The following is a 12,111-nucleotide window of genomic DNA, read 5'->3' on the forward strand; positions in this document are numbered from 1 at the left end:
GGATTGCAAATATAATTATTTTTCAGAATTTGAAATGTTGATTTTCCCACACACACCCCCCCCAACTCTCTGTCCATCAAGGCACTCAGTATTCCTTGGAGGAAACAAAAGTCAACTTTATAAATGAATGCTTAAGTAGGTTTTCAATAACTTGTCATATGTGTGTATTAAAGTAGAGCAGAAAAATGTGCTCAGTATTACATGATAATCTGTGAGAAGGGTGTAAAAGAACTATAAGATGCTGCTTTTTAGAGAAGTTTGTTGCTATCTCTCACAACATCCTTGTAGGCAAACCCAGGAAGTGCAGATTGGACAGTGAGGTAGATTGAGAACTGACTGAATGGCAGTTCCCAGAAAGTCATAATCAGGGGCACAGGGTGTAGTTGGAGGCCTGTGACTAGTGGTGTCCCCAAAAGTTCAATACTGGGCCTGGTCTTGTTTTACTTATTCATCAGTGACTTGGATGAAGGGGATACAGTACCTCCTCAGCAAGTTCATTGATGAAACAAAACTGGGAGGAGTGGCTGATAACTCAGAGTGCTGTGGAGCCCTTCAGAAGGACCTTCACAGGTTGGAGAGATGGGCAGAGAAGATCTATCTGAAATTCAACAGGAGCAAATGCGGGCTCCTCCACCTGGAGAGGAATAACCCAACGTATGTGTAACAGGCTTGGGGCTGACCTTCTGGAAAGCAGCTCTACAGATGACCTGGGGGTCCTGACGGACAACAAGCTGTCCATGAGCCAGCAGTGTGCCCTTGTGGCCAAGAAAGCCAATAGTGTCCTGGGGTGCACTAGAAAGACTGCTGCCAGAAGGCTGAGGGAGGTGATCCTGTCCCCTATACGCATACCTGGTAAGGCCCTATCTCAAGTGCTGTGTCCTGTTATGGGCTCCTCAGCACAAGGGAGACATGGAGCTTTCAGGGCAGGTCCAGTGGAGGGTGAGAAAGGTGATTAAGGGACTGGAGCATCTCTCTCATGAGGAAAGGCTGAGGGAGCTGGGTCTGCTCAGCCTCAAGAAAAGACTGATAGGGGACTTTATCAATGTATACAAGTGTCTAAAGGTAGGGTGCCAAAAGGATGGAGCCAGACTCTTTTCAGTGGTGTGGAGCAATAGGACAAGAGGCAGAAACTGATGCACAGGAAGTTCCACTTGAGTATGAGGAAGAAATTTTTTACTGTGTGGGTGGTATTCAGGAACCATCTGAATGCAATGCTGTGCAGTGTGCTCTAGGATGACCCTCCTTGAGCAGGGGGGTTGGACCAGATGACCTGCTATGGTCCCTTGCAGCCTTATCCATTCTGTGTCTGGTCCAGACATCAGGAGCAGATTCAGTGAAAAATGTGTGAAGGCAAGAATATGACAATGATACACTCAGTCAGAGGACTGCTTAGCGTAACTTACCTGGCATTTCCCAAGTAGTGTGGTTGAGGTTTTTATACTAAAGAAATAATGAATTCTTAATAAAGTAATACACATTTCTTTAAAAAAACACAAACAAATAGAACTGAGGCACTGGCTATGGTGCTAGTTTCTTCTTGGTAATGGAAATTATCTTGCTAGAAGTCCAAAACTGATCATTATTTGGAGAGGAGATAGCATTGTTAATGCTAGCAGGTTATTGCAATACCCTGACTTTTGTGTTCCCAGCAAAATATCCTAACATAGTGTCCAGATGAAAAACCCATGGAAAATAAATGTTGAAAGTTGGTGTAAGCAAACTCTCTCTTTGAAAAAATTACTGTCTTATGTTTGCAGAGTATGTGTGGAAACCCTGTTACCTGATGGAATACTGTTTTACATGGACTGCCTTGCACATAAGTATGACATTGCAACGAGTGATGTAACACATGATGAAAAGATGGTCATGCATGTACAGAGCATTTCCCACTGGGCACCTGCTAGCATAGGACCTTACAGTCAGTCTATCAAGGTAGGGAATCTTGGTTACTTCATGTGAACTATGTGTCTGTTGACTGACATGAGTAGAGTTTTAGTGTCTCCTTCTCTCCCATCTCAATCTGTAAAAGAAAACATGTAAAAAAATTAAAAGGAGCATTTTTAAAATTTATGGACAACTTAATCTTCATCAGTCTTTCATTTTGTGGTACAAAAGTGGATAAATTATTCTTTGCAGAGAATTTCACAAACAGTATACTTCGTTGTATGTTATAATTAGACCAAATAACTGTGTCTCATGTATACTTTTATAATCTGCTTTTTAAAGCTCAGACTTTTTTCCAGGTAAGTCAATCCTAAAATCCTTATTTAATGAAATCCTTTTTGAGGCTTGTGGTACTGCTTAACCATTTACAAGAACAGGAAGGTTAAAGAGCTGTTGTTTTTTTCAAATTACTAACAAACTGAACAGAGTATTGCATACTATTTAGAAGCATGAAAAGGAGGCAGTAAACATATCATGGAAAAGTGGACCAAAAATTTGCATATACAGTACCTGTTGCCCAGCTAGTACCATTCTGACAACTGGTGAACTGTCTCAACATTTTCTGTTGCAAAAAATATATATATGCCTTTCTTACCAGTACTCCTTTTGTGTAATACATTGTCCAGTGTTGTTCAGACTAATTTAATCAACATGTTACGACATCTGCTTAAATTTCCTGAAACTTTTTTGAGTCTGCAAACCGACCTAGTATAATGGCTATGAAATCCTACTTTGTTTTGTCTTTGTATGACTTTATGGAAAATTTCAGGAATAGTATTTTGCTTCAGAAGCTCATGTGGAATTTGTTTTATTTTCAGGAAGAAATATTGTTTAATTACTACTGTATGAATCTTGTTGTTATAGGAGGGTGGGTTTTTATCATCTGTGTATATCCATTTTTCTTGAGAAAGCAGAAAGTTGGTTTATTAAACTTTGTTCTATTCAGTCTTACACCTTAGTGATCATAATTGCATCACATCAAGCATAATCCTGCAAAGATAAAATTTAATAAGCTTTTCATCTTTGTTACTTGTTTGAACTTGCTAGTATAACATTGCAAGTAACCTGTATGTCCTGCAACGAGCATTGACTAAATTCAGAAAAGGATATGAACTGAAAATTCATTTAGTAACCTGGTGAATAGTCTCATGCTGCAAATGGGCAATAACGGGCACTGCCAGATCTCTTGGTGCTATCGGACAGCATACCCAAGCAAAGGTTCATATCTCTTCAAATATAGTGGAACCAGTAACATTGGTCAGTAATTCAAACATTTACACTGTAATTCAAACTTTACACTGGTGTGTTTTGTTTTGCTATATTTTCTTTTGTTTTACTTTTTTTTTTTTACACCTAAGAGAACATTTTAGTAAAGCAAGCTTATTTTCCCTGAAGGTGTAAAATAAGTTGGAATGAAGTTAAAATATATAGGAGTTGGATGAGATGACCGTCAAGGATCCCTTCCAGCTGTGTTTATTCTTTGATTCTGTGAAATATTTTTACTTTCAAAAACTAATTACCACAGAAGTAACAGTATTGAAAAGCTGTACCTTGCTACAGGATCACTCACTTGTCCTTTATGGCTACATTCTGTCTCTAGTCCACAAACACATGTATGGGGAATTGGTAGTATACATTCTAGCAATATTTTTAATTTTCCTTTGCCAGATTTTGCCTTCATACTACCAGCAATAAATTTAATCTGAGTATCAATATTTACCATCCTGGTTTTGTCTTGCCAGGAATCTTTGATTTTTTGGCAACATATTTCTATTCCGCAGAGCTTGATCCCATACATGTCAAAGGTACCGGATCAAGTAAACATTTCAATAAATGGTTTTTTTTATATTTTAATATTTTTTCTTTATAAAGTAGCATATAAAGAATATAACCTATAAAACCTTTTCGTAAGAATACACCATAAAGGACTGCATAAGTGCATAAACAATGCATTTGAATTGTAAAATTTAGTAATGGAAGATACGGATTTTGTATCTGCTTAAACATAAATTTTCCAAAATTAAAATCTTCTTTACATTGGTTTTCAGAACTTCCTCAGACTATATATGGACAGGTAATAAGCTCTTAAGTTCACCAGTGGAAGTATAGCACTTCAGTATATTTTAGGAATGGAATATATTTTCCATAATAAATAAGGAAAGAACAAACACGGGGGTTTAATCTTTATAATCAGCAAAAATTATTTGAAATTATAATAACTTTATGATGATGAAATGTTCATCAGTTTTTTATGTTTGAGGAACAGAAGCTTAATGATCTTAAACCAGTAAATGTTTATTACCCTTATGTCGTGTATCTGGAGAGTTTGTTTATCTTTTGCTAGATGCCAATTGGACGATTACATTTTTGTCTTTTCTGTCCAATATGAAGTTTTCTGGACACAGGGGAATCATCATGCATTTTTGCACAGTGTTTTTGCTCACTTCAAAATAGACCAAAGACTAATATTCAGGCTATTGCAAGTTGGGATTGATGTGCACTGGCATGTAAGAGCAGAGCTGGCAGCGGAACGATGTAGGTAGTTAATGCAAACTATGGAATTCACACTTCAGGCTCAACAAATCATTCAGCGGAGCATCACTTCAATTCTGTAGGGACCTTGCAGGATCCTGCCAACAGTGCTATGAGGATAAAAAGTAAAAATTTGAAATTTGCCATGAGAATGTCCTGACCTCAGTCTGATAGACACCAAGCAACAGTGGCAGAATGAAATTAGGTTTTTCAAATTATTTATAGCAAAATTCTTTCCTCTTTGTGCTGGTCATTGGTAGTAGCTCGGTATTTTTACTTAAAATACTGCATGTTTTTATTTCTCACTGTTGTTTATCAGACGATTATTTTATTTTCATGTTTTAATTCCGTTTTCTCAATGGATTAGAAGATTCATGAAGACTAAGCAATAACTGGTAGCATGTATAGAAAAAGCTTACTGACCATCTTTGCTAAAGCAAACAGCACAGCTTTACATTAGTGAATGAAACAGGAAAATGCACTGCAAAGCAGTGTTTTTGGTGAGAAATTTATACTGAGGGCTTATTCGTGATTATTTATTTTGTGAGAACATTCTTTGAGCATTTATGAACTGTAAGCATGGTTCATTGAAAAGAAATTTTAAAAAGAAATTATACAATTTTTTAAAAAGACTGTGCAGCTGAAACACTAACCACAATTATTTACCTAAGAATGCATGGAAAGTTGACAGTGTTTGTACCAGCTATTTTAATATGTTTATGTACTTTAAAGTCTATTTGCACTTAAAATTCATTTGCTTTGGAAAAGTTTCTTAAAGTCTTTCTACCTAGAAATGAACAAATGAACTTCCACAGTATAATTTATCATACCTCATATTGTACAATAATTTTTCATGGTGACATTGTGCATTTTATACACATACCAACATATATGCATCTATAACTTGATTATGTCTGTTGAACCTTTTAGCTTTTCCTTGTGACCTCAGTTCTTTCCCTCTAAGAGCTGCCAAATTCCAATTCAAGTCATCCATCAGGCATCTTTTGGTGCAGGCAGTTTTTGCATCTGCACTGTCTGAACCCAGTAGTTTCCTTCCCATCTTTTCCTTTTGTGATTAAACAACACTACATTATATTATACTGTATGTAGAAATACAGGGGTAGAATACCTGGAACTTCCAGTGGGCAGGGAAAAAAAATGATAGTCAACAGTTCTAAGTCTAAATCATATTCCTCTGGGCTTGAGACTTGGGATGATATTTTTAACATTTTAACCAACTTGGACAATAAGATGCATAATAGGATTGTGGATGGCAGTAATTGGGACAGTGCTTGATGCATTGGAGGGGCAGGGCTGCCATTCTGAGGTGCCCAGACAAGCAAGTGATAATGGAAGCCTCATGAAATTGAACAGAAATGAAGGAAAAGTCCTACAGCTAGGACAGAATAGTCCCATTGCAGCAGTGTAGGAAGGAGACTGACTAAATAGCAGATCTGCAAAGAAGTTATTAGAGGTCATGATTGTTAACATTCTAAATGTTAATTAGAAGTTCACCATTGCAGCAGTGAAAGCTAACAAAATACAAGGCAACATTAGCAGTGTTGCAGCAGGCAGCTCTTCAAAACCTGATTGCACAAGGCCCTAAGCAAACTAGTCTAATATTTAAGTTAGTCCTGCTCTAAGCATATGGTTGCATTAAGTGACTCTAGAAGCCCTTTCCAACCTAATTTTTTTTCACATTCTCTACTTAATATTAAAATTACAGATTTACTGACATAGTAACAGAAAGGAAACATCAGAATTATAGGAAAAGTCCTTGCTATAAAACTTGATCATTAATGGTGCTGTATGGAAGAGTACTTAGGACATCGTAATTTTTGTAGATGAAAGCAAGCAAGTTGTACTCCAGTGGCACTGGCATGCCTGCTCTCGAGTAAGAAACCTAATCACCAATATAAAAGTTGTTGTTGCTTCCCTAGCAATTGCCAGAAAAAATATGTACAATGTTAGGGCAACCTGGAGACTGTTCTAAATTGTATGGAGACTGTAAGTGTGCAAGTCAGGAAGCAGTGGGACAAAACTGAAATCTTCATCCTTGCAGTTCATTTCTGTTACATGTTGCATGCTTCTTAACTGGAGATTAACAAACCTGACTCTAAACATTGTATTCGATTAGTACAATTGGGCAAAATGTGGATTAAAGCTGTCTGCCACCACTGAGGGATATGGCATATAGTCACACCCAGGATCACAAAGTCCACCAAATAGCAGGGGATAGCTGTATTACTGCTTGGAGTGTGCCCTCAGCTAGATAGTTCCACTTTAATTATGAGACAACTTAAAAAGAAACATCAGGGCGAATTGGAACTGCTGTTTCCTTTTAAGTAAATCCTTACTTCCATCAGTAATCGTGGTTCAGGCCTCAAGGCATGCAAAAAGAGGAGTCAGTTATTGATAGTGATGTTGAGAATGGGATCAGTCGTCCCTGGTAAGACTATCTGGTGCAGTTAGAGTACTTAGACTGGCTGTTTAAAGGGAAATTTCTAATTACTTTTGGGGGGTTTGGATCCAAGCTTCTTGCTTTCTAAGAAGCTGAAATACGAAGCGATAACTAGAGATCTGAGGTAGGATATATCATGAGGGCCAAAATGTGATAATTTTTTTCTTTCTTTTTGTTTGTTGGTTTTGTTTTTCCACCAGCTGGGAGGAAAACCACGGCTACCATCAATCTGTTCCAAGACATATTAGTATTAATTAAAATTACTGAATTATTACAGAAGCGTATAGTAAGTGATGTTCTGCATAGAATGCTTTAGGGCTTTTCATCTTCACTTCAGCATCATTAAGGCTGGACAAATTGTGCCAGGATGGTCTGTGATACAAAATTTAGATGCTGGCAAGAATAATTTAGCATACATCTTGAAAAGAATTTTGTTCTGAAAATTTTATATGTAGTTTACAAATACTTAAAAATCAGTCATAATGTGTTGATTTAAAATTGCTGTATACAGAAAAGTCCATGGGAAAATGCTGGTATGTCTGGAAATGGAAAAAATCCCAGGTTAGAAACGTCTCAGAGGATGAACTCTTCGGTTTCGCAGTCCAGAGGAAATGTTAAGAAATATTACAGTTAAATTTGTAAAAATACTACTCCTTAGTTGTGGAACAACTAATTGTTATGATTGTGCTCTTAGTCTGGAGATTTGAACTCATTTATAGGTAAGGGATTGAGAAAGACCTGAATATTAAAAGCTATTTGAATCAGTAGTTAATTTAGGCAGTTTGAAAAGATATTTCCTGAAAACTTTTGATGGTTTGATGGGAAAGCATGATATCCTGAGGCAGATTACCAAATACATTGTTTTTTCTTATTACTCAATCGATCCTAAATCCTGTCTCCCTTATGTATTTCTTCATAATTCATTTTTTCCTCTATTTTGTTGTTGTTTGCATAAATCAGAAATGAGGAGTTTACTTTGCCATTACTCTAATTAGTAAATGGATTTTTCTAGTGAAGAGCAAGCAAGTGATCTGTCATTTTCTGAGAGTCAGAAGTTATTATACAAGTACCTTTTTCAAATGGTGCTGATTTCTTACTTCATTGATACAATGAAGTCTGATCCAAGCGGCTATTTAGCTAAGAATATAATCTTCCTCAGTTTATCAGTTTGAAGTGATTACTCAAAATTATTGCTCAAAAGTATTGCTATGCCAAGAAAGGGGCCACGAGGTTTAATTCTGGGTGTGCTATTTACAGATTAATTAGGACATTTAACTTCATTTTTAATACTAAAGAATTAATCCTATAAAAATTAGTGATCTCGGAGGAGTCAGTTGTCAACTTCTGACAGGATCTCTTTGCCATAATCTATTAAAATGCTGCTTTTATCTTGTCTTGCCTGTGTCATATTTTATGGATTTTTTCATAAACACTGCCTATACTTCATAAATGTCTCAATTTTCTAGTCTATTAACATTACTTCAAAAGCAATTGATAAAAGAGTAGGGCATGCATGAAATAATACACCAATAATGTGAAGTGCTGGAGGCAAGAACAGTGGGTAGTATCCACACAGCTTGTGAGCTGAAACAATGAAAGGATGTTTTATCTACTACAATAAAGAAACAAATGATGATTTTTGATAGTAGAAAAAAAGATTCCAAGTAATTGGGCAGATGAAAAATGGGTTACATGGAAAAAATAGCGTATTTTGAAAATTATAACTGAATTGAGAAAGCAAACAGCTGTGAGCATATATTTACATTTTCCAAACCTTTCCCCTTTGATTATGGTGGGATTTTCATATACATTTTCTCATTGTAGATATCAAATTTTTTTAAATTCTTGCTGTGAACTTCTAAGTATGCAATTATATAATATTTATAAGGAGATACACGTTTATTAATGAGTTCAAAAAAGCTATGCAAAATAAAAATACAGAAATAAACGAACACTGGAAGCATTCATAGTTCCTTTGAATTTATAATTCCCAAGTTAAGGGAAGATGAAACATAAAGGATCAGTTTCATTGTATAAAGTATTTTGTCTTTGCTTTTGCCACATTTCTATGAGAACCCATTTTTCCAGATTTACAATGCAAGCTTCATTCATAAAATGGAGCTCTCCATCTTCCCTAAGATTCAAGATCCAGATAGTGATTAAGTCAAGAACCAAAGAAAACTGGTAACATAAAAATGAAGTGTAGCTTGTGAGAGATCTCGCTTTGCAGAATATATGTAAGTACACAGTACTGTAAGTGAAAATTGCATTTGATAAAATCTCAGAAGTAATAGAAATTTGTAAAAAAGCATCTATCACATTGTCTGTGTTTTTAGGTATTCTGAGCTTGCACTCTGAAGACCATCTCAGCTCCCATTCACATTTAAGTGGCTCTCAGAAATCAAATGTGGAGCTGAGGGGTTCAGTGCCCCACACGTACATGCCATCATTTAGAAAACATAAACATTAAAATGGATGAAGTTACACTGCCTTGATATCTGTCTGTCAAAGCTTCAGTGGCTGTCGTTTTACAAAAATAGGACTTGGGCACTATTGCCAGATACAGCTGCAGATTTAGGACAGTAATTCAGAGTGTTTACCCCTCAGTTCTGCTTCACTCTGTATCTGTTCAAATTACCATGTAATTCTCTTTTTGCTTGAAAGTTCTCTGACTGTCTAAACTTTGATCAGTGCTGTTGCCATCTGGGGAGACAGACATCTCTCTGTATCGTCTCTTACTTCAGTAGTGATTCAGATTTAAGAAAAATCCTGTAAGACCTTAAGTGTGAGGAAAGGGTAAGGATGTTTTGCTTAGAAAATGCACAGATTAAGTCCAGGTCCCCTGTAACCTGCCCATTTGATCAAGACCTCACAGTTCCCAAATGTAAGTCTGCAGAGGACACTAAAAGGGTACTTCTCACTTTCCTGGTTCAAAGTCACAATTCAAAAGGGGGGGTGCAGCAAGAAGTGTCAAACTTCAGTGTGGTTAGAGAGTTTGTTCAGGGTGAGTGAGGATGTCCTTGCTCTCTGGCCTGTTTTGGGCTTATATGCAGCATCTGTGCCCACGTAAGAGGGCCTACATTTCAATTCTTCTGCATCCTGAAAAAATGTTGTAGCTTTTGCATTAAGGTAGCAACTTCATCTTTTTCCTCAAGTATAGTGTAAAGGAGCAACTCCTTGGGTTTTATTCAAAGGAATGACACAATCACTGGAATTTCTTCAGCCCTAGACTGTGACTTTCCATCTGAGTTAGAGGCTGTCCATCAGACCAGAATCTGAGACAGCATTTAAGAAAATATGGTGTATTTCATTCTTCTAATTGTCTGGTTTAGAAAGCTATGCATTTGCTATGCTTAACTGTTATGCATCCCAGGTAAGTTTCTAATTCAGAACTGTGAATTTAACACCAAATGAAAGTAGCTTAAAAGCTAGTACAAGCTTAAAAGCTTACTTGGTAGATCTGTGAGATGTTTTTCAGTTGCTTAATAGCGAATAACCTTTGTAAAATAATCTCAGAAAGCATTTTTCCTTACCTAATAAAAAAGGTCTTTACATTTTTGTGGTTTGGACTTCTGCCTTTTTCTGTCAGCTCTAAAGCCTCACTATATGCTCAACATAAGTAACCTTATGTTTACTGATAAACCAAACTATTTTTCAATATTCTAATAAAGCTTTAAGCCTGTGATTGCAGCTTAATTATTGGCAAATATGAATGTTTCCATGATAATTACACTTGTGAAGGCTGATGACCTGCCATTTAGCAGTCTTAGGAAATGTGTTATTATTGTACTAAGTCTGTGAGCATTTACATGTGAATTTACTTCTGTATGTGGGAGGAATCCCATTGAGTTCTGCTCATATACTTAAAATCTATGTATAAGATTTTAATTTATGAGTGAAAAGCTTGAAACATTGATATTAATGGAAAATCTGCCAGGGATTTAGTAATGAAGATGAATCATATGTTGCTTGATTACTATGAGCAACCCATTTGAGCTAACCGTTTGCTCCGTCAATTAGAGGTGAATATCGTACTTTCCAAGCAACTGAACATGTGGAATGCATGACTGAGTGTGTGCTGGCAGTCATATTTCCAATTCTCCTAGCCATTGTCTTGATTTTTTTAGGCACAGTCCCTTGGTATCTGAAGGGGTTTAATTGAATTAAAATATGTATTTTTCTACTTTCCCTTTTTAGTGAACAACCTTTTTTTTTAACCTCATCTAGCCCCTCAAGTCCAAAGGAATGCTTCGTGTTTTCGAACATTGCTTAGTATGAAAAGGGAGACCCTCTTTCCAGTTATTTCTGTAATCAAAAGGCACATGGATTTCTAAGTCATATTAGGCCAATTCCAAGACAAGAAAATATTTAGCATCATGTTTTGAGATCCAGATGAATCTCTTCAGCAACCTATGATATCAGTGATATGCTTATCCTAGTGATGCACTAACTTTAGTTACATGCTCATTCTGGTACCTTCTACCCACATGAAGAATCTTTAATATAGCATCAACAATATAGCAGTAATTATGGCACTTAGTGTATTTTGAACACTGTTCTATCCTTTGGACCAGTAAATGACTGAAAATTTTCTTTCATGATATCCCAAAAAGGGGACATCATGATTTAAAGCTGTAAACTTCACTGCTATCTGCTTGCTGTTGCCATTGTTGCAAAGGATTCCATCCACTGTCTTGTATGTACTGTACTTCTACTTCCATAAGATTTATTTCCTAGCTTCTTTGGCTAATGCCAAAGATCTGTTTGAAATTTTACTCTAAGGTAAAAAGAATAAAAAGTGAAGTAACTGTATAAAAATAACCATAGCAATAACTAATCCCAGTCTTATTTGGGATGCGTTATTCTACATTGGCTGTCTTATTCTACATTCTGTTTCAGTTGTCTGGTTCTACAGCCTTATCAGCCTAAACTCGCTAACCAGTTCTGTCCTTGGCAGAGTGAAGTGTTTCTGACCTAAGAAACAGGAATAATTCTTCTTAGGAAGAGAAGGAGAGCATTTTTTCCACCACTTTCTTAAAAAAGTCCAAACATTTTAAAGTCATTTCCAGTGCTATTGTTTCATATGACAAATGCCAGATGACGATCAATATAATCATAAACAAAGGATTAAAAATTTTATAATAGACAAAAATACACCTTCAACTGTTATGCTG

At 36.3% G+C, this 12,111-nt stretch overlaps 1 protein-coding gene across 1 annotated transcript in view; it reads left to right on the plus strand.

Moving 5' to 3' along the window:
- The window catches only part of DPH6 (diphthamine biosynthesis 6), an 83,452-nt gene extending 81,493 nt beyond the window's left edge, over nucleotides 1-1,959 (plus strand). Inside the window, exon 11 of the mRNA XM_009071714.1 lies at nucleotides 1,758-1,959. Coding sequence (XP_009069962.1) covers nucleotides 1,758-1,959 — 202 coding nt within the window. The remainder of the gene's footprint in view (nucleotides 1-1,757) is intronic.
- Nucleotides 1,960-12,111: the final 10,152 nt, after the last annotated feature.

This window comes from Acanthisitta chloris, unplaced genomic scaffold, assembly GCF_000695815.1.
Source record: "Acanthisitta chloris isolate BGI_N310 unplaced genomic scaffold, ASM69581v1 scaffold7263, whole genome shotgun sequence".
NCBI lineage: Eukaryota > Metazoa > Chordata > Aves > Passeriformes > Acanthisittidae > Acanthisitta > Acanthisitta chloris.